Source organism: Cnephaeus nilssonii (genome assembly GCF_951640355.1).
Source record: "Cnephaeus nilssonii genome assembly, chromosome: 4".
NCBI classification, from domain to species: Eukaryota; Metazoa; Chordata; class Mammalia; order Chiroptera; family Vespertilionidae; genus Cnephaeus; species Cnephaeus nilssonii.
The window spans coordinates 44,981,018-45,007,266 of record NC_137075.1 but is presented as its reverse complement, the minus strand read 5'-3'; the positions used below and the strand labels follow the sequence as shown (position 1 = coordinate 45,007,266).

General features: G+C 49.7%; 1 protein-coding gene across 1 annotated transcript in view; it reads left to right on the top strand.

The window, feature by feature from the left end:
• Positions 1-4,309: 4,309 nt before the first annotated feature.
• Positions 4,310-26,249, top strand: part of PLA2G4E (phospholipase A2 group IVE) — a gene marked incomplete at both ends in the record, with an annotated part of 36,522 nt that continues 14,582 nt past the window's right edge. The window contains 10 exons of the mRNA XM_079768478.1: positions 4,310-4,405; positions 10,144-10,216; positions 15,900-16,036; positions 17,655-17,786; positions 18,679-18,719; positions 20,705-20,747; positions 21,363-21,426; positions 22,289-22,449; positions 22,545-22,634; positions 23,009-23,046. Of these exons, the coding sequence (XP_079624604.1) occupies positions 4,310-4,405; positions 10,144-10,216; positions 15,900-16,036; positions 17,655-17,786; positions 18,679-18,719; positions 20,705-20,747; positions 21,363-21,426; positions 22,289-22,449; positions 22,545-22,634; positions 23,009-23,046 (875 nt within the window). The remainder of the gene's footprint in view (positions 4,406-10,143; positions 10,217-15,899; positions 16,037-17,654; positions 17,787-18,678; positions 18,720-20,704; positions 20,748-21,362; positions 21,427-22,288; positions 22,450-22,544; positions 22,635-23,008; positions 23,047-26,249) is intronic.

Genomic DNA, 26,249 nt, shown 5'->3' with positions numbered 1-26,249 from the left:
CAGTGAGGTCCCACACTTGCCTTCTTGATTGCTATGTCCCTGTACCCACACGTTCTTTCCTATTCTCTCCCCATAGAAAGGCAACTTTCCAACTTTCCACTATCCAACTTTCTCGAGTGTTTTCCAATGTAATAGCTGTAATAAAATCTCATTGTCATTGTCATTTCTCTGAGCATCAGTAATTTTGAGCATTTCCTCAAGAGCTTGTTAGCCTTTTGGGGTTTCCCCTCCTATACATAGCAGGTTCAAATCTTTGGCCCATTTGTATGTTGGCATGACCATCGTTTTCTTGTGGCGTCTGTAAGAATTCTTTGTATTACTAGATATTACTCCTTTGGTGATTTGCAAATGCATTGTGAGTATCTTCTGTCATTCTGTCAACTATTAACATATTAACTTTTTCTGTGTGTTCTCAGCTGCTACAAATCATTAATTCTTATGTAATCAAATTTACAAGGTTTTTTTTCCTTATGGTTCATAGTTTCAAAATGTTCTTTGAGAAATCCTCCTTGTACTCAGATCGCAAATACATTCTCTGACGTTGTCTTCTATTAACTTTATCGTTTTTCATGTCATGTGTTGATTTGTTTATAGCCCATCTTTTTATCTGAGGTTAAGTCGAGATGTTTTGTTTTCCTCTATATAGGGAGTCCCTGGAGATCATATCATCTATTAAACAGTTTTCTCTTTTCCTGTTGAACTGCGGTGCCGATTTGATCATATAGTAAGTTCCCTTAAATATCAGGGCCTGTCTCTAACCCCTCTATTTTGTTCCATTGGTCCTATTCTTGAGTCAATAACCTACTGTTGGTGTTAGTGTGGCTTTGTAGTTGATCTTAGGATCTGGTAGGGCAAGACTCTCCTCTTCACTGTTATCTTTTCAGGTTGATTTTGTTACCCAGGGATATTTATTAAGAGGAGGAAATTTGGGATATATTTTGGAGCTGGAACTGTGTTTACTGCATCTCTGGCTTTACTGCAGTTTTACATTCCTGTATATTCACACCTGGCCATACTTTCCCCTCTTAGCTTCTAGGTTTTGTACTTTGTTTAGGGAGTTCTGCCTCATCCAATATTATATAAATACCCTCTAATAATTTATTTTAAATCTTCTATAGCGTTATTTTAATAGTTAGATATTTAATCTGTAGAATTTATTTTTGTATAGTTATGAAGTCAGGAGCTAACTTTATTTTATTCCAATGGTAAGCTAGTTTTTCTGATAATAACATCTGTTCTTTCTTCCCTGGCTTTAAATACTCCCTCCATCATAGACTAAAATTCGATATATACGTAGGGCTGTTTCTGGGCTCTCCTTGGTTTAAGGAAGTTTTGGAATACAGAATGTGTTGGCGAGAACGGAAAAGCGTTGGATGCCTTGGAGCAGGGGAATAGCAGGTGGAAGGGAGTGGTCACACAGTTCACTGGCCACCAGCCAGGTGTGTGGGGATGAATCCGGGAGAGGCAGAGGTGCTGGGAGAAAGATGCTGCTGAAAGACAGGGTGGGAAGGCAGGGACAGGTACCGGAAGCATGTTGAAAAGGAAAGGAAAGAATTCATTCTTGCTCCGTTCATGGGGGAGTGATGTCAGCTGAGGCGCTGAGAGGAATGTACTTGTCAATGCTGGGTTACCTGAGGCCAAAGGCAGGTCCTGGTCACCCCATCAATGGGAGCCAGTGAGCAAGTCCCCAGACACCCCCGAGGTAGAGGCCTCGACTCCCTGCTCCTCAGGGAGGAGGGGGTGCTGGGCGAAAGGAACTCGGTCCCCTCCACGTTGTGCAGGGACGGCTGCAGCTTCCACATGAAGGAACTCTGGGGCAGGGAGAGAGGGGCCTCGATTAGAGCACCAGGTGTGTACCAAGAACAGGGTTTTAGCTGAAATGTTATGTTCATTTGGAGACACGTTGGATTAGAGGAGGAGATTAGGCACCCCTCATTTTGTCTGCGAACCTTGTCTCTTTGCCTGCAGCTCCTTACCTTCCCAGCCCAGTTCCCACTGACCCCGCACTGGAGTTCTCTCTCCCCTCCTGCCCCACACTGGAGTTCACACTGGACAATTTAGCCCTTTCCCCCTCTCACTAAATCATAAATTCTCTGTGTTTTCTTCCAAAATCTGCTCTGAGCCTTCAGCACCCAGCTGGGCACACAGTAGGCACTCAGTAAGTGCCTACTGGTAGAACATCGACACTGTTTACTATTGTGCCTGGGTCAGAGGCTGTGTCAAAGGCGGGAAACTTCCACCCACCTCCTATTCAATTTGATTTCATTTCACTAGAAAGAGACTCTGCTCTTGAGGAGTTGATGCACAATGAGCAAACACAAGGGTGTGAGAGCGAGATCTTCTGTGCACTGCCTAGGGTGGATGGAGCAGGGTGGGCTCCTTCCGTGAGAAGAGTATCAAGTTCCAAGCTGTGAAGAATGCCCTGGAGTTTTGGGGCTTGTCCTAGGCCTATTTCATGGGGAAAGGGTTGGGGAGTGGGGAGAATGCGGGGGATCCTCAGAGAGAAGGTCCCCTGGACCTCACCGTAGCCCTCTCCCTGTCACTTAGCCACTGCTGTGCTGTGGGTTGGGTTGCCCACCCCACCCATCAGCATTGTCTTCTAGAAGTTCAGTTCTCCTGCTCAAACACCTCTGATGGCTCCCCATTGCCTGGAGAATAAGTGTAAATTTAAAGTACGGCCTTTAAGGGTCACAGCTGTTGGGCCCTAATGTATAACTTTCCAAGTTTTTCCTTCACAAAGCCTCCTCGCTCTCTGCCCAATTTCCACCACCCACTGTGTCGAACTCTCAATCCCCCCTACCCCTATCTCCTCCCATAAAACTCACTCCTGACGCCAGACCACTTGTATACCTGAGCATACCCTGTTTCCTGGCCTCCCTTTGCTTGCTCATGCTGTTCCTTGCTCTTGTCATGCCTTTCCCACCTCTCATTAGCTTCTGCAATCTTATCCATCCTCCAAGACCCAATTCAGATGTCGCCTCCTCCATGAAGCCTTTTCAGACCCACTCTTTCCCTTCCCAGCTGACATCCACTTTTCATCTTCTGTGCTCTCTGGTCAATTGTGGGCTCTGTAAACCACAGGTGCCCACCAATGTGAAGGGTTATAGTGATCCTCTTAGGATATCCCTGTTAGCACCAGAGACTCGCACTCTGAGCCTCTGAGGGGTTGGGAGCATTTAGCTCCCTAGATGGACTGTCAACAATGTCAAGCCTGACATGTCCTCTCTTACAGTGTATGCAATAGATGCTCACTAAGTGTGTAAACTAAATTTAATTTAGTAGCATCCACTGAGGGGTGTGGGTGTGAAGTTTGTGGCCTTGGCAGTTGGACAGATGTCAGGGGCAGGGAAGGGCATGGGCTGGGTGGGGTCCAAGCCAAGGCCCATCTCCCCTCTGGAGGGCGTGGTGGGCAGCGGAGAACAGGGTGGGGACATCCTCTACCTGGCACGAGAAGAGGTCCCACAGATACCGCCAATCAGGTTCCATCCCATGCTTGGGCCCAGTCAGCTTTGTGTTCAGATCTCACCCTTGGTTTCATAAATGCACTTTAATCTGTGGGCCAGAAAAGCCGGTTGTGGGCCCCCAGGCGACAGCTCAGGCGGGAAACTCCCACTATGCCTAGCTGGGCAGCTGAGCAGGCGAAGCCAACTCACAGGCCCCCTAGTGAGCCAGCCACCACGCCAGAGATAGGATCAGCTGGGTGGGGCAGGAGCATCCTCTAAGCTGCCCTGAGACCAGGCAGGGCTGGGCACACCCTCTCTCTCCCTGGCCTCGCAGGCGGGACAGCTGGGGGCACCTGCCCTTGACCAACTCTCCTCACCAAGGATTTGGACAACGATCTTCTTCCTTTACCTTCTAACTTTAGGAGCCCTGGCCATGGTCCCTGCCTCCCATGAGGCCCCTTCCCACAGCTCCTATGGTTCTGAGCCATGGGACTAAATAGAGTTAAAAAGGCAGGCATCATGCCCCCCAAGGGCAGGACTTCGATTAGCTGAAGAGAGCGGGCTTATCCTGAAGTTGTGAGGGTCAGCATCCTCTCCTTGCCACCCAATGTTCCCACACCTGGTTATTCTGAGCTTCTAGGGGCAGAAGATTGCTGACCCAAGGGCCAGACCCCCTGCTGGTCCCTGCATTTCCAAGATCTGAAGACCAAGGATACTAAGAGGCCCAGGCCAGGGTTCCCTATTTGCTCACCCACCTTAACCCCTCCCTGGGCAATCCCAGCCAATGCTAAGAGGCATCCAGAGGGTGGAGCTCTGAGTCAGAGTATAAATTCCCAGTCTCACCACCCAGCTGGAGAGCCGCCACGATGCTCCAGAAGCAGATGCCCGCCTGGGTCTCCCACCACCTGCCAGACTCATGCCAAGCAGAAGATGGCAGACCCTCAGCCACCTGCGCCTTGGAGGTGAGGGAGCAGTGGTGGGCAGGTGGGGCCAGGAGCTGAAGGCGGGAGACAGGCTCAGGGAGGCTGGGGGCATTGTGGACTCCAGAGACAGGGGGCTCCTCTGCTGGGGCACCCCCACCTAGCACCCAGGGACACGGTCTGGCCCAGTTGGGGCTGGGGCTCGGGGGTGGTTGGCCCAGCTGTGGGTACCCACCGGCTTGACAAAATGCCATTGAGTGGCTCAGGGCCGTCCTGGGGCCAGGCCAGCAGCCAGGTAGACAGTGCTCAGCACTGGCAGGAGTGGGTCCACATTTGGCCTATCCTAGCAGCGAGCAGGCATTAACCCTGTGGACATCCTAACCTGCCGTGCTGTGTGAGTGCGCCGTGTGACGTCTTGTGAGGATCGGTGACGTCGGCCAAGAGGCCTCCCACCTGGGTCTGTAGTCAAGACTCCTGGGGTCTCTCCCACTCCTCTCAGCCAGGCAGGGAGACCCCAGGTTCATGGTCAGATCGCCAGGGCTCTGGAGCAGCTCTGCCTGGGCTTTCCTCTCTTATCTCACTCTTCTAATTTGCTTTAGACACGCCATGCCAAGGACTGTCAGCAGCAACTTATTTCTCATTACCTTCCCCCAGCCCACGCCAAATCACAGGATGAGATGAGTGATGCCCTGAAAGTGCCTTGTCCCTTGGGGGTGGGAGATGGGGACCCTGATCAGTCTCCAAGGAGCCCAGGAGGGGAGCTCAGGGCTGCATGATGTCCGTGCCCCGCTGCCCCGGCCCGGTTAGACATGGCCTTCAGGAGGGTGCCCACATTTCTCCACAGCCCTCAGGGAAACTTTAGTTAACAGCTAAATAGCCCTCACTGGCATCCTAGGAAGACCTTTATAAATCCTTCACATTGTAGCATCTGTGGTTTGCAGAGCTAATAACTGGCTAGAGAACTCAGAAAATTAAAAGCGGATGTTAGCTGGGAAGGGAAAGAGTGAATCTGAGAAGGCTTCATGGAGGAGGAGGGCAGCACTTGCTCCTCCCTCTCCAGTCTTACTGAGCCTCCAAGAGCCTGGGCTGGGCTGAGGGGTCCCTCCACAGAAGGGACAGAGCTTACCCCGAAGGGGGGAGTGAATCAACAGAGAACTGCGTCTGTCCTTCTCAGGTCCTGGAGGGTCCATGACTCAGAGCTGGGACTCTTTGCCCTGACCCCTCGCTTAGCCTGGATGGTAAAAAAGAAAACAGGCTCCTTACGGGTGACCCCTGGTCTCAAACTAGCTGGGAAATGTCCTGAGGCCCCACAGAGTCCCCACCCCAATGGTCTCCTTTTAAGAAGGGCCTGTGCATCCTGGAAGCTATCTCCCGGCTGGTCAGAGCTCTGACACAGGTGTCGAAAGGGACTGCTGGATCCACCCAGCTCTCTGGAACAGAGGAGATGGCATCACCAGCCGGGCCTGCTCTGAGAAGCCCCGGGGAGAGGAGTTCCCACAGGCTCCATGGGAGCTGTCTTCCCTCTTTAGCACCCCAGACCTTGTGGGCTGGCTTGGTTAGGGTATGCCTGCCCCCAGGATGGCATCGGACCTACCACTTCCTACTCCCACCTCACCTGGGAGAATGACCCTGAGTGACTATCTGTGACTACACATTCATCTAACTTGTAGTGGTAGCTATGTTCTTGGCATGTATCGACTGAGTTTTACTCCTGCCTCTGCTATGAACTTGTCTAGGGCAGTGGTCGGCAAACCAAGGCTCACGAGCCACATGAGGCTCTTTGGCCCCTTAAATGTAGCTCTTCCACAAAATACCACGTGCGGGCGCGCACGTACAGTGCGATTGAAACTTCGTGGCCCATGCGCAGAAGTCGGTTTTCAGCTCTCAAAAGAAATTTCAATCGTTGTGCTGTTGATATTTGGCTCTGTTGACTAATGAGTTTGCCGACCACTGGTCTAGGGCCTGACCTGGAACAAGATTTGGACTCACGGTGAGGGCCGGCGTCCGGGTGACTGGGAAGCACCTGCCCTGCAGTCAGGGAGACCTGCACCTGAGTCCTGTCCCTCCTGGGCTGTGTGGCCCTGTGTGAGATGCAGCTTCTCTCACCCCAGTCTTCTCTGCGAAGCAGGCATCACAGCCCCTTCTCAGCACAGTGGGAGGGCTCCAGATGCATGCACCCCGTGTGCCGTCAGGGCCTCGCACACGGAGGGTAACGGAGCGTGTTCTCCAGCCTCCCCGCCGAAAGGTCCATCTATGGAGTGAGGGGTGGGAAGGAGTACTATTGGATTGCATGATAGCCTCTCCTGAGAGTCAAGAGGTTCCATCTTCTCCCTGTGCGCCGGCAGATGCCCTCTGTCCTGAGGAGGCCTGGAGGGAAATGAAGTCCTGTTGAGATCAGCCCCAGGGACCAAGGCCGGGGAGGGGGGCAGAGCGATGTGTGTCTGCAGCCTGAGGAGTGGCGTCCAGGAAACAGCTCCCAGCTGTCCTCCCCACACAGCAGTTAAATGCACCTCTGCACTGTTTGCCGGAGTCCCTGCCTGGCGCTCCAGCGCGCCGAGTGCTCCCTAGTCCTCACCCCAGGACCCCCAGCGCCCCGTGACCCGCAGGATTCATGCCTGTCCCTGCTCCAGGGCTGCAGCCCAGCTGACACAGTGCCTGGCCAGGCCTGTTGTTAGGTATTTCAACTTTCACCCTGATAGCTAGCCAGGGCGTCCTGTCCTAGGGACCGGCTTGTCCAAGTCCCTGAAGTTCTCACCCTTAGCACCGTCGCTACCCATAGATTTGGCTTTCTCAATCTCGATGGCTTCTGGTTCCCATCTGCAGAGTCACAGACACTGTGCTTTGTGCTTTTGCATCGTCCTACTCTGTATCAGTTGCCTCTGGGGCCATGAATTTTGCTTATCTCTAGCACCACGCCAATTGAGCACATTACATCAGGAGCGAAATACTCATTTTAAGACGAGAAGGTCATTTTTCACAGCCCTGGTTCCTGGAATCCTCTGGGCCCAAGACCTGAGTCCCCTGTTCCTCTGCCTTCCTCCCTTGGCCCTCTGGGCTCTCTCTCCAACCCGCCGGGCTCTCTCTCCCTGCTGGGAGATGGAAAAGGCTTTGTAGAGGGCTTTGAAGCTGGGTCTCTCCTGCAAATGCCTGGGCTAGAAGGTGTGACCTGAGGCTCCAGGCAGACCACAAGGAGCCCTCTGTGGCTGCTAGAAAATGGAAACTTCTCCAGGAGCCCTTCCAGCTCCGATGTTCTCTGGCAGTTTAAAAAGGAGAGGCCCTGGGCTCTGTCTGTTGAGCACAACAATGGAAAAATGGTCAGAGTTTGGGGTTATTTGGGGGCTTTGGGGAAATTCAAGGTACAAAGAAGAATCTGTCAGGAAAATAGATTCTAAGACCAAGGAAGGGAAGATGGGGGCAAACAGCACCTGGCTTTGTGTTTGCCGAGGGCCACTTTCAGGTGAGATGACAGGATAGTCGTGGGTAGGAACTTGGCCTTAAGAATTAGAACTGGATTCAAGCTAGGCTCCCCTGATCCTTACTGAGTGCCTGGAGTCAAAGGACAGGCTCAGACTCTCCACCTGTGAAGTGAGGCTAAGAACTGCTTCATGGGGTGTTGTAAGGTGTGAGCAAGACAAATGTAGACGTTGTATACACAACACTTAGCAGATGGCAGACCCTCAGCCGGTGGTCGCTGATGTGGTTATTGTTGCTGAGTGGTCAACGCCAATGGAAGTCCTCAGGGTAGATGACAGCTGAGACCTTTTCTTGGAAGGCAGGGAGATCCTGTGGGAAGCTACAAAGGCTCATTCCCTTCCAGAGAAGACACAAGAGAGCAGGGCAGGGCCCAGGACCGCCCCTCCTGGAGGCAGGAGAAGGGTAGTGATGGCCGAGAGGACCATGGCCCTGAGTTCAGAGCCCTTCATCACGATGAAATGACCCTGAGGACTGACCCCTGCCTGGCTGAAGCCTTGGGCGGCTCCCCACTTGGAGCCCTCTAGTTGCCCTCTGAGAAAGTGGGCCAGTGGGAACAGGCTATGCCGGAACTGCTCTCCTGAGTGCAGGCTGACTCCTCCTTCCTTACCAGATCAGGCCATGATACCGCTCTGCCCAGGAGCGGAGTGAGAAGTAAGAAACCCACTGTGCCCAGAGTGGGGCTGGCCTAAGGCCACAGCCATATTTCTAGAACCAGAAGTGATCTGTGTGGCTTTTAGCCCAAGTTACAAAGCTCAAAACAAAACCCTGTTAGAGCATGTTATTGACCATGAAGATAGTCAATATTTCAGAGTTAATCTCACCAAAGGAATCTTTTTTTTTTTTAAATAGAAATCTTTATTGTTGAAAGTATTACATACATCCCTCTTTTTCCCGCGTTGACTCCCTCCAGGCCCCCTCCCCTGCCCCAGGCCTTCACCACCCTATTGTCTGTGTTCACCAAAGGAATCTTTAAACTAACTGTCAGATTGGCCTTGATTCTGATTTTGAGTCTGCTGTTGGGGAGAGAGGAGAAAGAGACCCTCAAATTGGCTTACATCTCTCTCAGGGGCTAAGCAATAGCCTTCTCAGTCATCATTCTATTGTTGCTGGTTAAAATTAAGCCCCAGGAGAGGCTGGAAGGACAGACATCAAAATGATAGTAGTTCTCATGACAAGTAAAAAATATTGTAACTATGTGCAGTGATGGATGTTAACTAAACTTATTGTGGTGATCATATCAAATCATTATGTTTTACACCTAAAACTAGTACAGTGTTATATGTAAATTATATTTCAAATTTTAAAGTATATTAAAATACTCTATTACGAAGATTTTATGATGATTAGAAACAAAGAAAAGTGTCTGACAAATAGTAAGTGTTTAATAGGTGCTAGCTATTATAAATATTATTATCCTATATAATAAAAGGCTAATATGCAAATTGTCCCTTGGGAGTTCCACTGACTGGAAGTTTTGATAGCTCACTATGATGTGCAGTGACCACCAGTGGGCGGTGTGGAATGAAGGAAGCTCCAGCCAGCAGCTGGCAGCAGCGGGGGAAGGCCCCAATTGGCCCTGATCTCCGGCCAGGCCTAGGGACCCTACCTGTGTACGAATTTTGTGCACCAGGCCTCTAGTCTCTGATAATAGTCAAGGCAGATGAGCTATCAGTGGACAGTCTGGGTTGAACATACAAATAATTATTATAATGTTAATTTTTAAAAATGATTTAATGGTGATTTTTGAGTGGTAAGATTATGGGGACTCTTTTTCTTCATACTTTTGTTTTTCCAAAACCCTAATATTATTTTAAATAGAGAAGAATAGTATCCTCTTAAAACGTATAAAGTTATTTTAGCCACACAGAGTGGACTAGGTGGAGTGTAAAGGCTCCAGTTCAGAGGCCTCTATAAATATAGTCACTTGGTGAGTTGGAGGAGTTCAGTGGCATCTGCTGTGGACACAGGCTGGGAGTGGATTGGAAAAAAGACTCATCTAAGCCAAACTTTTATGGAAAGGGATTCAAATCCCTAGATTCAAACAGGAAAAACATGAACAGAACAGGCACAAAGCTGTCCCTCTTCCAGGTATGCTGGCTCAGAGTGGGGTTAAGAGGAAACCCCTTACCTCGATGCCTGGGATCCCCTGGGGACCAGAGAGCCCTCCAGGGCCCAGAAGTGTGGGTTGACTGGGGAGGCCTCTGGAGGCCAGGCAGTGGGAGCCTAGGGCAGCTGGAGCTGCTCTCCATCAAGGCCACCTGCCATCACTGCCTTGATAGTGAGTCCACTGTCCTCTCAATCCACAGGAGGGGCTGTCTCCATGCTACCTGCTAACAGTGAGGGTCATCCGGATGAAAAATGTCCGGCAGGCTGACACGGGTGAGTATCTTCCTTTCACTTCCCTCCTCCTCCTCTGCCTGTGGGGTCTGGATGGAGAAATGGTCAGGGGTGTGTGTGTGTACGTGCGTGCGTACGTGCGTGCATGCGTGTGCGTGCATGTGTGTGTGTGTTCTACACTCAGGTTGTATTTCAGACTTTGGGATTACTAGTATATTGATTTTCATGCCTTTCCCATTAGCTGTGACCTTGGCCCTACCGTGGTTCCCCTGTGTCCAGGAGCACTGTCACCTCACTCTCCTCCACTCCCTCTCCCTAGTATCCATTTCCGGGAGCGCCAGCTTCTCCCACGCTGGGCACTTCTTGCTCTGCATGAGTTGAGGGACTGTTTGGGGTGAAGGGAAGGAGAGGCCCTTGGGAAACATGGGACCAGCTGCCAGCCTAGTCCCAGTGCTCCTCCTCAGGACCCAGCTACCACACGGGGTGCTAGGGTCCGATCCAGAAGCCCCACAGCCCCCAGTTCTGCAGGTCGGCCCTACAGTGTGGTTGACTCACCAGGGCTGCTTATACAGCGTTTTCTTGCAGCCTTAACTTCCCCTTCCTCCCAGCCCCTGCAGCATGCCTAGGCCATGGAGGCCCAGGGAAGTCTCTAGCTTCAGCATTTGGGTAAGCAGGATGCTCCCCCATGCCTGGCTTTGGGTGGCATTTCAAGAGATAAGGCGAGCCAAAAGCCCCTTCCAATGCTTCCCTCATCTTCCCTCAATGAGGAGAAAGCTTGGTGTCAAGGCCCCACTGCTGAGGGGGTGCCCCACTCACTGGTGACCCCACAGGAATGGCCCAACAGCCACCAGGATTCCCCAAAGCTTTGTTATACTCTCATTGCCCTGGGATTTAACTCAGAGGGGCAGAGAATGCAAAGAGCCATGATACTTTTTTAAAGTTTTTATTTATTGATTTGAGAGGGGGAGGGGAGAGGGAGAGAGAGAGAGAGAGATGAGAGAGAGAGATCTATTTGTTGTTCCACTTATTTATGCATCCATTGGTTGATACTTGTATGCACTCTGACTGGGGATCAAACCCGTAACCCTGGTGTATTGGGTGACACTCTAACCAACTGAGCTGCTCAGCCAGGGACATCTCTGCCCAAAGTGATTGTGGAACAGTCATAGAACATGGCCTTCTAACCTCGTCACTACATAATTAAGACCCAGAGGAGGACAATGAAAACTGCCAGTAGCTAAGGAAGGCTGCGCTGGGGACGTGGGTCTGAGAGGAGCGGGCTGTGAGCAGAGGCCCAGGGAGACCAGTCTGGAGAGGGGCCATCCTGAAGAAGAGAGAGGAACGTATCCCCAGGCACCTGCTGGGGGCCAGCCTAGGCAAGACATCCAAACACCATTGGATCTTCCCACAACCAGAGGGTCGTGCTGTGAGGCCCATTTTACACGTGAGGGTTCATGAAAGTGTTGGATCCCAGGTCTGGAGAGCTGGGGAGTGGAGGGGATGAGCCAGGAGAAGGAGGCCAGGGCCAGCGGTGGAGGGGGAGGACCGGGCAGAGGAGAGATCGGGATCCAGGTGATGTGGCGCCCGAGTTCTTGAGGGGGGAATTGCATGACTTCCCAGGGCTCCTGTGCCGCTTGGGCTGGAGCACAGGTGCCAGAGGCTGAGACGCCTGCTGGGAAGCTGTCGCTGCTGCTGCTGTGCAGGCCTGAGTGTAGAGGAGGGAGGGCCCTGGGGCCCTAGAGAAAGCAGAGGGATCAGACAGGATTCAGACCAAGTCCCCCGGATGGTGAGTGTCCAGAGCCCATTCCAGCAGGAGCAGCTGGAGCCAGAGTCCCGCTTGGGCCTAGCGCTGTGGAAAGGGCCAGCCAAGGGCCAGGGATTTCTCCTCAGGCTTCTCAAGGCCTCCCGGCCCACCAGGAGTGACCCGAGGAGTCTGAAAGTGCCCCACGGGCTTGGGGCCTGGCTGCCTCTTTCACCTCTATTGCCCATGCCACACGTCACCCCGCTCCCCTCAGGGACAGCCTCGGCTTTCACACGCCCTCAGCTGCGCACCGGCCTCCGCTCCTCTCTGGGTGTCTGTCCCAGCCCTGCCTATCCCGTGTGCTCAGACCTTCCCGTTGTCCGGGGCCTTTCTGTCTTCTCCCTGTCACACCCCTGCCCGAGGGAGGGGGATGGAGGAGCAGGCAGCCAGAGAAACAGGCTGAGGCCTGGTTCCACCATCCGGTCTCCCCCTTCCCCACGTGTGCCTTGGCACACAGGCTGCCTTTTGAGGGTACCTGGTCCCCCTTGAGCACCCCTAGTTGTTGATTTTTTTTCTTCATTTCCCCTGAGGAGCAGGGTTGGGCATACACAGGGTCTGGGTGCCAGCCCGGAGACATTGTGTCTGGCCTCCACGGCTGGGCTCTGTTGCTGCCTGGCCGGGTGAGATTTGAGACTATCCTGAGGCCTTCCAGGTCCTGGGTTGCCCTTGCCCCAAACTGTTCCCTTCTGGCTTGTATCAAAAGCAGGTTACTCTCTGGTTCCACCTCGAATGTGTGTCTGCGTTTGCAGGAGTTCAAGGAGCCTGAAACGGATGAGACTGAGGGATAAGATTCAGCGATGATCCCTCTACCCCCTCCTCCTGCATGTCAGGGAGCGTGCCGCTCAGACCTGGGCCAGAACTGGGAGGGAGTCTGCCCAGAAGCCTCCTAGCTATAAAATGTTTTTATTACCCTTGGAAAAATAAATTAAAACACAAACCAGCACCCCAAGGGATGTGAGGCAGGTATCTGTAGAGGTATTAGCGAGACAGTGTTCTCAGCATCTGTGGAGATCATTGCATCATTTTTGCCACCCACCTTCCTGGAAAGGATACGTGTCATCAGATGACCAAGCCCTCTGTCACTCCCAGAGGATTAGAACCAATCTATGCCTCGGAAATCCCCTGTAGTCCCTGAAACTCTCTGAATTGGGTCACCGTTGCTTAACCATTTTTCTTCATTGCAAACATGATGGTCCCTGTCCTTATAGTCAGCTGATGACACCTGCCATCTGGGCCCCACTGGATTTCCTCCATCACCCCTCCCTCCCCAGATTACCTCTTCTTTGGGCTGCATTCTCCTCCTTCCCAGCTTGTTGGGGTGGAGGTGGGAACCGCTCTCTGCACAAGGACTGAAAAACAAATTAACGCTTGAAGTGTGGGTGTTTGATCAGCCCTGTCTCTTCCAGGCCAAAAATGCTGAGATTTTATTTAATGGGTTTAACGGGAGAATTTTAGGCATGGACTGAGATAGGAAAGGGATTTTAGGGGGAAGGGGGCCTTTACAGGGTCCATTATATCGTGCTAAGCAAATGGGTGTGCAGTTGGTGGGGTGGCTGCCGGTAGGCTTCTAGCGTACAGAAGGCAGACCAAGGAGGAGGTTACAGGCCCAAGAGGAGGGCCAGTATCCAGAAAAAGCTGCAGGAGGGGTCCTGGAGGGCTGAGTAGGTCCTTAGGGAGGCTCCCTGTGGGCAGAGGGATTAGGCACGCCAGCTTTCATACTTGTCTGCGGTGACTCAGCCTGGAAATCTGGGGTACTGGTTTAGCCCAATAGCAGGAAGCTGGGTTTTTACATGCATTCATTTACTCAGGAAATATCTCGTCCAAGCGCTGACACATGGTCTTCCAGCCTGCCAGTGTTCCGGGTGCCGTGTTAGCTAGTGCTCTGCCAGGAGAAGAGCAGCGGGCTCCAGGTGAAGAGGGGCACATGGCCCACGTGGGGGCTCAGGGAAGGCTTCCAGCGGAGGTTCCTTCTGAAACCCAAGGGGCTGGCCAAGGGAAGGGTGTTCCAGGCAGAAGGAAAGACAAAACGGCATGGCACCTTGTGAGACCTACAAAGGATGGGGTTTTGCTAGAGTCTCAAGTGCAAGTGTGAGCACCTGTGAGCACCTCTGTGTGTACATACATATGTATGTGTGTGCTTGTGTGTGTGCATGTGTATGTGTGTGTGTTTGGGGGCAGGGCACAGGCTGGGTTGGAGGGAGGGTGGATAAATGAGGCTGAAGCTGGGGAAGTTGGCAGGGCAGCCCTGTTGAGTGGTCAGGACTCCTTCCTGAGGGCAGGTGGGGGGTGACATGGTCTGGTCTAAAAAGATTCCTCTGGTTTCTCTTGAGAGAAAAGATCAGAGTAGAGGAAGACCGAAGACAGGGTACCTAGTGGAGAAGAGGCAGCAGAGATGAAGGTGGCCTGCAGCAAGGCAGTGGCAGTGCCAGTAAGGAGATGTCGATGGGCTGGAGAGATCAAAGGAGTTAAAACGACTCAATACAAGAGTCAAGGACAATCCTTGGTGTCTGGCCTGGATACCTGAGTTGTCGATGAGGAGTAAGCAGCAGATTGGCCACAGAGGGGATGATAGGGATGATGAGGTCATTTTTTTTTTTAATTCTGTTGGGTTTTGGTCATTCTTTGTGTCTGAGTTAAATGATGAGTAATGACATATAAAGGACAGTGTCGTCTTACCCTTATTCAATGGCAAGAGGTCTGCAAATTCCAATTCACTGAGTAGTAAGCCCTCAGAGATTGGGGATAACATCAGAAGCTAGGGGTGCTTCCCCAATCCCTGGTGAAGAACTCTGGTCAAGTTCTCAGTGTGGTGGCATTGTAGGAATAAGTCAGTCCGGGGATACACACCTCTGGTTCCATTCTCACAGAACATCGTTGATAACAATTGGATCAGTCTTACCAGTACGGAACTCTCATGCCCACACCATCTTTACTTCTAGAGGACTCTCTGACACTGGAAACTATTGCCTTTTACTCGTTTTCTGTGTATCTGGTGTGAGCCCTGGGAATTAGCCCAGCAGGTTGCTGGGAGAGTAACAAGGGCACCCATGGCGCCTCTTTCCCCCTCCTCCCAGGTCGAATGGAAAGAGAGAACCAGGCTGGGTTGCTCTTTTTCACCCTGTGCCTTCTGGTGCTCCAACCAGAAGACCTGGGAGCCTTCTTCCACTTTGGGAGGGCTTATTGGGATCACAGCCCTCGTCCCTTCTTCAGAGCACATCCAGCATCAGCACACTTGGGTTGTTCATTTCAAATGGGAAAAAAAGTATGTGGCTCCATGTGATGGTTTCTTGGGTCACACACCTCATGCTGGAAGACCAGTGTAGGTATGAAGAGCCCAGCAGGTGCAGTTGAGACATGTAGTTGTATGTAGATATGTAGATGGTGGCCCTGCTCCTAGATCCTACTGAATAGCTTGTTCCCCCCCAAGCCCTTTCCCACTGTGGTCCTCTGGGCTGACTCCCAATAGACTATACCCCTTCTAATCTCTGCTTCTCCTCAGCCCAGAAGAAGAGCTGAGCCCTGGTGCCCTGGGTTAATGCAAGAGGTAAAACTGCACCTTTTGGGGCTGGTCCTTCAGATCTTTCCCTAGCAGAGAGAAAGCCATGCCGCCATGCCTTGTCCCAAAGCAGAGAGGCAGGTGCTTCTGATAAAAGTCAGAGGCCATGTGTGTCCATGAGAACAGTCAGTGAGACCTGTGTCCACCTACGTGAAACATCTAGCCTGCAGTCTGTGGCTGTCTTAGGGTTCTGGAACAAAAATTTCTGCAGAGTCAGACTCATGAGTTAGGAGAGGACCTGAAGCTGAGACAAGGCCTTCTTGCTCTGGAAGTGACTTGCCTGAATTTCCCTTCTGACTCTGCACTCTCTTCTCCGGACCTGGGTTGGCACCTCACCCCTCCCTCCCACCCTGGTCTTCATTGGACAGTGAGCCAGACAGACTGCTATGTGAGCCTCTGGCTGCCTACCGCCTCTCACGAGAAGCTGAGGACTAGGACCATCTCCAACTGCCCAAACCCAGAGTGGAATGAAAGCTTCAACTTCCAGATCCAGAGCCAAGTGAAGGTGAGATGTGGAGGACTGCACCTGTCTGCCCTGCCTGCATTCTACTCCCCTCTTTGCCTGCTTCTCCTTCTCGTTGGTTATGTGTCATTCTTACGCTCATTTGTCTTTCTTTCTGTCTACTTCTGTCCTCCTATTGACTTGTCTTCCTACTCACTCATTCCTTTCAGCCTGTCTCATATTTGTCCTTCTCTGAGCCTGCTTATCTTTCCACCTTCTTTCTTGTCTCTCTTGTCCTTCTACCTAATTGTTTCTGGAACTGGGTGTCTCCTGTCCCCAAATAGAGTGGGTTTCCAGTACTTTCCAGAACATACTGCAAGCAGGAGAATACACAAAGAGAAAAGCCATTCTATTCGTTAGGTCCAAGGCCAGTCTAATTCCATCTCTATCATAATTTTTTTTAGATTGCTTTATTCTTTCTAATTCCTTGTGTGTGTGTGTGTTCTTACATTTGTTGATTTATTTCATGTTGTTGGTCCTATTCAGATATATGGTGACTCTAAGTAGAGTTCCCATCTCCTTGCAGGAGAATTCTCTCTTGAGTGCCCTGAGTTATGGCAGCCTCGGCAGAGTCTCCTTATGAGGAACTCCGCCTCTTCATGGAGGCATCAACCATCTGAACACTTGAGACCTGGGAGCTCTATCCAGCTTCCTGCTTTCATAGTTTAGGCATTTCTGGTTCATGACAAGTACTTTTTATATTTATTGTTTTAAAAATATCTATCATATATGTGATTTTGGCAAAAGAAAGAGATTTCTATGTGGGCTCAATCAGCCATCCTGAAATTAGAATTTGGGCTTCCTTTGTCTAAAGATCTAGGGGGCTACTGGGTTGGTTCTGGGCATACTTGGGTTTCTAGTAATTACAAGGTCACAGATCTCATTCAGTTGCAAAGCCCCAGAACCACCTCATGTCCACCAAACAGGGACCAAAGAGGCAAACCCAGTTCCTGCTCACATCTCCCAGGATCCTTAGAAAAAGAGGCCTCAGAAGTTAATCCATGTCACCTGAGACCATTGACCTCAGAGTTCAGTCAGGTGATGGGGTAGGTGCTCAATTCTTGACATGCTGCCTTGGGGCCCTCCATGAGATCTCATTAGGAGCTGATGAGCCAAAGAATGGAGTTCCAACATCTCACCCCAACCCCATCAAGCATCGGAATGCCTATGATCTTTGGCACAACACTCCCTGGATGTTAACATGTTAGCTTTCCTCATCTGGGTTTTCTAACACCACAGAGGCTGTCTTCAGCTCCTGAGGCCCTGGTACTGAATACTAGTACATTCCATACCCTGCAGTGGTCCTTGCTCTGCCCTTCTGTTCTTCTTTTGGGTAAAATGAAATCCCTCACACTTCACAGGCCCCTTGGCAAGCTTGCAAAATCCTCCAATAGGGGAGTCAGAGCAGATGGGCAGGAAAGTTTTAGAGTTGGAAAGGTTGGAGTAGACACTTACCTCTTTAAATTCATTTCCCTACAAATGTGTAGGGACCTTTGTGCTGGTCCCTGTCCCTCAGACCCACCTCCTTGCTAGGACTGAGGTCAGGCCCCTTGTCCTGAGAATGGATCAATGGGTCAGTGCAATCATAATAACCAGACTTGTACCCTGCTTTCTCCCCTAGAATGTGCTAGAGCTGAGCGTCTGCGATGAAGATGCAGTGACACCAGATGACCATCTCTTGACAGTTCTCTATGACCTCACCAAGCTCTGCTTCAGGAAGAAAATCCATGTGAAGTTCCCACTCAACCCAGAGGTCGGTACAGCTGCCAAGCTCCTCAGCCTCCTGCTTCAAGAGCGGCAGCTGATCGTTCCCATGATGCTTTTCCATGGGCTCCTCCCTGTGTAACAGCCAAGTCAGAGAAAGATAGCTGCTGATCCAAATCCCAGCGCTATTGCTTACTAGCTTTATGGCCTTGTGGAAATGATTGAATTCCTCTGAGTTCTTTTTCCTTGTCCATATAATGGTGATATTAGTACCTACCGCACAGGGTGACTGTGAGACTTAACTGGGAAAACGTGGCTAAGGCACCTAGCATTGGTCACAGAACAGAATAGAGATGCCATAGTGTTGATTCCCTTTCCTCTTTCCTTTCCCTCGGGGTCCTGCTGCTGGGAGAGCCCCTGGGGACAGAGGACAGAGGAGAGTAAAGGAGGGTGAATCTGCAAGTCAGAGCAAGTCTGAGCTAGAAAGGACCAGAATGTTACAGATTCACTCATTCAACAAATACTTGAATGCCCACTGTGGACCGGCAGGGAAGGGGCCCCTACATCTTCAGAGCTGAACTTTCTGGGGGCCGTATCACAGCTCTCCCTTGCCCCTGGCACAGCCCTTTGGGAAGGCAGGAGACCATTATGAAGTAGAATAATGGGGATAGAAGATGAAAGGGAAATGTTCTGGGTATAAGAGTTTCATGCTGGGGTTGGGGGTCATCTCTGTACCCTGGCCCTCCCCTGCGTGGTCAGCAATGTGCTTGATGTTAAAGACTTGGGGACAGCAGAAGGGAGAGAGGACAAGAGCCAGGAGCAGCTGCCCCCACTCCATGTTAGCAGGACAGCTTTGTGGGAAGGAAGGGGCAGGTTCACAGAGGCTCCTGGGGCAGCTTGCAGCTCACAGCTCACAGCTGCCCTCCCTCCCTCCCCCACAGGGCATGGAAGAGCTGGAGGTGGAATTCCTGTTGGAGGAGAGGTGAGTAGCCCACAGTCCTGACCCCCTATTGCATTTCATTTGTGTTTCATTTGCTGTCTTCCCCTCTTCCACTCTCTCCCCTGGCACTCACCTCAGACTCTTCACTGTGTGTTAGAATCACTGAGAGCCTTTAAATACTGTAGGTGCCCAGGTCCCATTCCTACTCGTCCTGTTCTGCTGACACCAGTATTACCTTAAAGATCTAATACTCTGGCCAACCCCCTGCCTTAGCTCCCCTGCCTTCCTGAGAGTGCCCTCTGGAAGAATTCCTGCCACCATAGTGATTAGGGCTTATTGAGGCCAGGCAGGGAAAGAGGTCAGGACCAAGGGGTCTCCTCCTTGACCCAGAGCTGTTAGAACAACTCCCCCAAACTTTGGCCTAGAGCATAGGCTGCCTCCTGTCCCCCTCTATGGTCTACTCTGGAACCAAATGAGGGGGAGGCTCTGACCCAACATGTGGGCTATTTCTCATCATGTTCAATGAGAAGAATGATCCAGGGTCCTGGAGGCCTGACTATGCTGTGGCCTCCAGTGGAATTGGGGACACAGAGCTGAAGGATAGGAAGGACAAGAAGATAAAGAGAGAAGGAAGGGGAGGGGCAGTAAGGGCCCAGCAGGTCCCCTGCCCAGGGGGACAAGCCTGCCCAGGACGGCAGTGTGCCTTGTGATGGGGCAGCTGGCTGCTCCCCTCTTCGTAGCACTGGCATAGCTGAGCCTGCTGGATTTATGATCAGCCGGGGACGGGGAGGACGAGAGGAATGAGCTAGAACAAGAGAGCTTGTCACATTTCACTCAGACGTCCTCTGCTAGGGGCTCTTGGATCTACAGCAAGTCCTCGGATAATGTCTCAACGTCATTTGTCATTTCGCTATAACGATGAGATGATACAGAAACTTTACTCTTATTTATTTCAATTGGCCTATATTAAAATAGGTTTTGTTACACTGCAGTTCCAAGAACCTCTCGAGGACATTAAGTGAGGAATTACAGTATTTGAGGTGCTTCATTCCCCATCAAGAGCAGAATGACAACTTAAAATCAACTTCGTTTCACATTAAAGAAAATCTGGGCTCTCTTCTCCAGGTCTTGATTGGACAGGAATTTTGGGGTGGGTCTCCTTGGCTGAATTAGAAAGTGGCTTGCAAAATGACACATGTCAAAATTGGTGCTTAGAGTTGATCTGGAGACAGTCACCTTGTGCTTAAGTGGACTGCTAAGTGGTACCGTGGAGACATACCCACTGGGCTCTATAACACCAGGGCATTTCTTGTTCACCAGGCCCCTTTCTGCCAGGGTCAGAACTGTTTGTTAAACACATAAGTGAAATAAAGCACAGAACGGAGAATGGGCCAGTTTCTCTACCAGAACTACTTACATCTGCTCTAGCTGGTGGGCTGGCCTTTTCCTGAAGCCTGTTTATCCCCAAACTGCCTTTCATCTGGTTGGACATAAAGAACAGCCATCCCAGCAAAGTCACATATGCCCAATGTTTAATCATCACTTGTATTTTTTCATTTTATTTTTTCTAGTTTCTTTGCATTATTATAGTGTCTGCTACTGGTTTTTAAGAGCTTGTTTATGGCTAAAGATGTTAACCATCTCTCATGCATTGCAAATGAAATACCATGTTTTTTGTTACTATTTTACTCTGGTGTTTTACTTTTTGGTTGTATCAAACTTGTGTATTAAATATAATCGTGTTCTGTTAAAAAAAGAACAGCTATTCCTTGAGAGGGCATAAATGGAAACTCTTCTTCTACTCCTTCTAACTAGTAAATCTATATTTTTCTGGACATTCTATTTAAAACGTATGCCAGTTTTCTCCTTGACAATCTATGAATCTAAGGTTTCTTAAGCCAGTATTTTTCACAAGGACCAGGAAGGCTCTGCTATCTCATACTGACCCTATTTCGGCTTTTGTCACCTTTGTGAGGAAGCAGTCAGGACGGATATAACTGACCAGGAGTTCTCATTTTGTTTTTCAGTCCCTCTCCACCTGAGACCCTCATCACCAACGGCGTGCTGGTGGTAATTGTCCTTCCAGGTTCCTGTAACTCCAGAGGCCACAAGTGGCTGCTGCTCTCAGGGGAACAGACTGTGGGAGCGCACACTGGGCCCAGCTGGGACCCTGTCCCCGAGCCCACTGGGAAGCAGCCTTCTCCCAGAATCAGCCTCAGTCCCATTTCCTCCCAACCCCCATCTCTCTTCAGGCACAAGTTCATTATTAAAAAGGTTTCCGTAGTTCAGCTGTTGATACAGCCATTTTAATTAGATGCATCTAAAATCCCAGGATTCAAAGTCTCTCCCCCAAAAATCAGTCTTTGGGAGTTTGTGGTGGAGACATTTGACCTGCCTCTGCCTCTTGAGAAGGCCCTTTCATTGGAAGTTACTCACTTTCAAAGCCCCAAGGAGGAAGGTTCCCTCGGGTCCCACCCTCCATCTGCACTGAGAATGTGACCCCCGGCAGAACGGAGCCCTGGGTTTCTCAGGAGGCTTCATTTTCCGATACTCCGTCTCTGAGTAAGGTGATGGGGTTTGGTTGGGTTCAGAAAATGCAATAACCAGGTGACCAGGCTTCCCAGGTCGGGTGATTCAGAGCAGGGATAGCCTGTGCTAGGGATGACCTCCGCTTCTTTGTTGCAGGCTCGGCAAGTCTCCCGCCTGGAGGTTCATGCAGAATCCAGAAGGCAGAGGAAGCGTGGGAGAAGTGGGTCCTGTGACTGTCTCTGCCTGCTGCGGGGAGGGCTGCTTCCCACCCCTGCCAGCCGCCCTGGGCTCAGCTGCAGAACAAAGAGCTTGGTGGGAGATGCCTCAGTATCACCTCACCCTCAGGGCTGTGAACCCCTGTATCCACATCCCCCACCCCTCTTTAAGGGGCATGCTCTTCCAGGCACCCACATCACCCTCAGAGCCTCCCGGGCCTGCCCTGCACCAGGGGTCAGGGGTCAGTGGCACAGCACTGCTCACACTGGTCTGCACGATACCCCTGCCACACCAGGGGTTTGCTAGATCTGGTGCAGTGGTCAGCACCGGGGTGGGCGGACACTAACAGCGCCCAGGGCCCTCTGGCTGTGCCCCTTCCTCTGGTGAGATGACAATTCATAGAGAGTCCTAGCACTTGGTAGCTGGCAGGGACCTAAGAGATCCATAAACACGCGACTCTCCTGTTCACCGCTCCACCCCATGACCACCCATGCAAGGACTCCCAGCCCTGTCCCAAGAGCGGGGAGCAGCATGGCCCCACAGACATGGTGAGGAAGGGAGGAAGAGGCCACTGCCCCAGACGGGTGGGGTGGTGAGGGCTGCTTTCACTGCAGTGGGAGAAGCAGAACCTCGGAGGACTCAGCACCTCAGAGGGCTTTCTGGGGACCTCATCTGTCAGCATCACCTGCAAGCCTTGGGCTGGCCCTTCCTACAGAATGAGACTCTCTGGGGCATTTTAACCAGGGCCCCCGGTAGTTCTACACCCCTGTCCTGAGCACCTCCCACTGGGCTTTTAACTGGGCCAAGGTAGGACGGGGGAGTGAGAGGCTTTTGGGGGGTCTCAGCCCTCTTGTCCCCTCTTCCAGGGAAAGACCTCCTGGTAACAGTGACGGAGTCCTTCGAGCACACCCAGCGCATCCCGCAGTACATAGAGCCCTGCTGCCCAAACCCCACCTGCTTCCACTACCCCAAGTATTTCCAGTCCCAGATGCAAGCGGACGTGGCCAGAAGACAATGGAGCTGTGGGGTACAAGGAGGCATCAGGGGGTGGCGTGGGGGACTGGGGCAGAGGGTCGCCAAAGGAGCCCCTCACCTCACTCACAGAACCACTCCTCCTCCCAGCTTTGCTGCTGTGGTGCGCACAAGAAGGAAGGCCCCGTCCGCCAGCCCCTGGGTTGCCTCACCGATGGCCAGGAGGTGACGCTGCCTGTGGTGAGTGAGGGCTTGGGTCTGGGGAGGGGCCTGAGCAGCTTAGCCTGGAGACACATGGAGGAAGGTGACTCATGGGGTCCCTCAGGCAGGAGAGAGGAGTCTGGTGGGGTAGGGAATGCTGAACTGCAGTGTGGAGCCAAAGAGGGGGTACGGAGGCCAAATTAAGGCAGATAGGGCCGGTCAGGTCCGGAAGAGGGAGTGGGGATGGAGCATGTGTGTGCATGCATGTGTGCATGTGAGCGTATGTGTGTGTGCGCACATGTGAGCTGAGTCCAGTCAGGAAGTGGACAGTGTGGTGAGTCTGCACTTCTTTGACTGGGATCACTTGGCTTTGAATTGTCATCACTGACAAGTTTTCATGTTTCACGTCCCAGGGAGAGAACTGTGAATTGCACATGAAGTCTACACCCTGGTAAAGTACCCTCTTTCTGTCTGTCCCTCTGATCTGTTCAATCTAGGGCTGTGAAGTGGTATCTTGGTGCGGTTTTGATTTGCATTTCCCTGATGGCTAAAGATGTTAAACATCTTTTCATGAGCTTATTGGCTATTTGTACATGTTCTTTGAAGAAATGTCTACTCAAATCCTTTGCTCATTTTTAAAGTGGGTTATCTGCCTTCTAAAGTTGTAAGAGTCCTTTGTGTATTCTGAATACAAGTCCCTTGTCAGATATATGATTTGCTAATATTTTCTCTTTTTCTGGTGGTTATCTTTTTATATTCTTTTTAAAAAAATCTTTATTGTTGAAAGTATTACATATGTCCCCCTTTTCCCACATTGACCCCTTCTAACCTGAACCCATCCTCCACCCCAGGCCTTCCCTACCCTATTGTCTGTGTCCATGGGCAATGCATATATGCATGTAGGTTCTTTGGTTGATCTCTTCCCACCCTCCCATCCCTATCTTCCCTCTGAGATTCAACAGTCTGTTCCATGCTTCTATGTCCCTAGATCTATTTTTTTCATCAGTTTATTCTGCTCACTAGATTCCACATATGAGTGAGATCATGTGATACTTGTCTTTCTCTGACTGGCTTATTTTGCTTAGCATAATACTCTCCAGGTCCCTCCATGCTGTCTCAAAGGATTAAAAATCCTTCTTTTTTACTTCTGCATAGTATAGTATGGTATAAATGTGCCACAGCCTTTTTTTTTATCAACTCATCTACTGATGGACACTTGGGCTGTTTCCAGATCTTAGCTATTATAAATTGTACTGCTATGAACATAGGGGTACATCCATTCTTTCTGAATAGTGTTTCATGTTTCTTAGGATATATTCCTAGAAGTGGGATCACTGGGTCAAATGGCAGTTCCAAATTATTTTTTGAGGAAACTCCATACTGTTTTCCATAATGGCTGCACCAGTCTGCATACCCACCAGCAGTGTACTAGGGTTCCCTTTTCTCCACATCCTCACCAGCACTTGTCATTTGTTGATTTGCTGATGATAGCCATTCTGGCAGGTGTGAGGTGATACCTCATTGTCGATTTAATTTGCATCTCTGATTATCAGTGACTTTGAGCATTTTTTCATGTCTCCCCATCTGTATGTCCACTTTGGGGAAGTATCTATTTAGGTCCTTTGTCCATTTTTTAATTGGATTGTTTGTCTTCCTTTTGTTAAGATGTATGAGTTCCTTTTATATCTTAGATATTAACCTTTTATCAGATATATCATTGACAAATATGTTCTCCCATATAGTGGGCTCCCTTTCTACTTTGTTGATGGTTTCTTTTGCTATACAGAAGCTTTTTTAAAAAATATTTTTTAAATTGATTTTCAGAGAAGAAGGGAAAGAGAGAGATAGAAACATCAATGATGAGAAACAATCATTGATCAGCTGCCTCCAGCATGCCCCTCACTGGGGATCGAGCTCACAACCTGGGCATGTGCCCTGACTAGGAATCAAATCGTTACCTCCTAGTTCATAGGTCACTGAGCCCTGTGGGCTGGGCCAGAAGCTTTCTATTTTGGTATAGTCCCATTTGTTTATTTTCTTCTTGCCCTAGGAGGTGTATTCACATATTACTATGAGAGATATCTGAGATATTGCTGCCTATGGTTTCTTCTAGGATTTTTATGGTTTCATGACTTACATTTAAGTCTTTTACCCATTTTGAGTTTAACTTATGTATAGTGTAAGTTGGTGGTCTAGTTTCACTTTTTTGCATGTATCTGTACAATTTTTCCAACACCATTTATTGAAGAGACTGTCTTGACTCCATTGTATGCTCTTGCCTCCTTTGTCAAATATTAATTGAGTATAATGGCTTGGGTCTATTTCTGGGGTCTTTGTTCTGTTCCATTGGTCTATATGTCTGTTCTTGTGCCAGTTCCAGGCTGTTTTTATTACAGTGGCTTTGTAGTATAACTTGATATCTGATATTGTGATCCCTCCAACTTTGTTCTTCTTTCTCAAGATTGCTGTGGCTACCTGAGATCTTTTTTGGTTTCAAACAAATATTTGGAATATTTGTTCTAGATGTGTGAAATATGCCATTGATATTTTAATAGGGATTAGATTGAATCTATAGATTGCTTTGGGTGGTATGGACATTTTAATTATGTTAATTCTACCAACCCATGAACATGGTATATTCTCTCACTTGTTTATATTTTCCTCTATCTCTTTTTTTCAATGTCCTGTAGTTTTCCAAGTACAAGTCTTTTACCTAAGTATCTTAATTTTTTTGTTGCAATGGTAAATGGGGTTGTTTGTTTAGTTTCTTTTTCTGAAAATTCATTATTGGTGTATAAAAAAAGGCCATTGATTTCTGGGTGTTAATTTTTATCCTGCTATATTGCCAAATTCATTTATTAAATCTAGTAGTTTTTTGGTGGAGTCTTTAGGGTTTTCTATGTACAATATCATGTCATCTGTGAATAATGAAACTTTTACTTCCTCCTTTCCAATTTGGATGCCTTTTATGTTTTCTTCTTGTCTGATTGCTGTGTCTAGTACTTGAAGCACAGACATTTTAAATTTTGGTGACTTTCAATTTATCTCTATTTTTTTTCTTTTATTGCTTGTTCTTTTGTTATTGTATTTAACTAATCCAAAGTCATGAAAATTTACTCACATGTTTTCTTCCAAAGGCTTTATGGCCTCTCTCATATTTAGATCTATGATTGATTTTGAGTTAGTTTTTATATACAATGTGCTATAGAGGCTCAACTTTATTCTTTTGCGTGTGGCTATCCAGTTGTCTCAGCATTATTTGTTGACAAGATTGTCCTTTTTTTATTGAATTTTCCCACCCTTGTCAAAAATCAAGTGATCATAGTTTCCATTTCCAATTTGATTAGCTCTCTGCTCTTAGACAGGTTATTTAACCTCTTTAAGTCTCAGTTTTTCTCCTCTGTAAATTGGAGCAATACCAAGAGTACTGACCATTGTTGGTTGCTTTGAGGATCCAGTGAGATAGATAACACATGTCAAGAACCCACTGCTCTGTTGGCAAGTGGGACATTCAGCAAATATCAACTGATGTTATGATTATCATTGGTCTATTAGCCATTCCTTGTTGAGGTCGAGGAAAGAGTTATTTCCTCACAGTTGTGTCTGCAGACCCATGGTAGCCATGGGAGAATGTGATGGAAGGGTTCCCAGGCC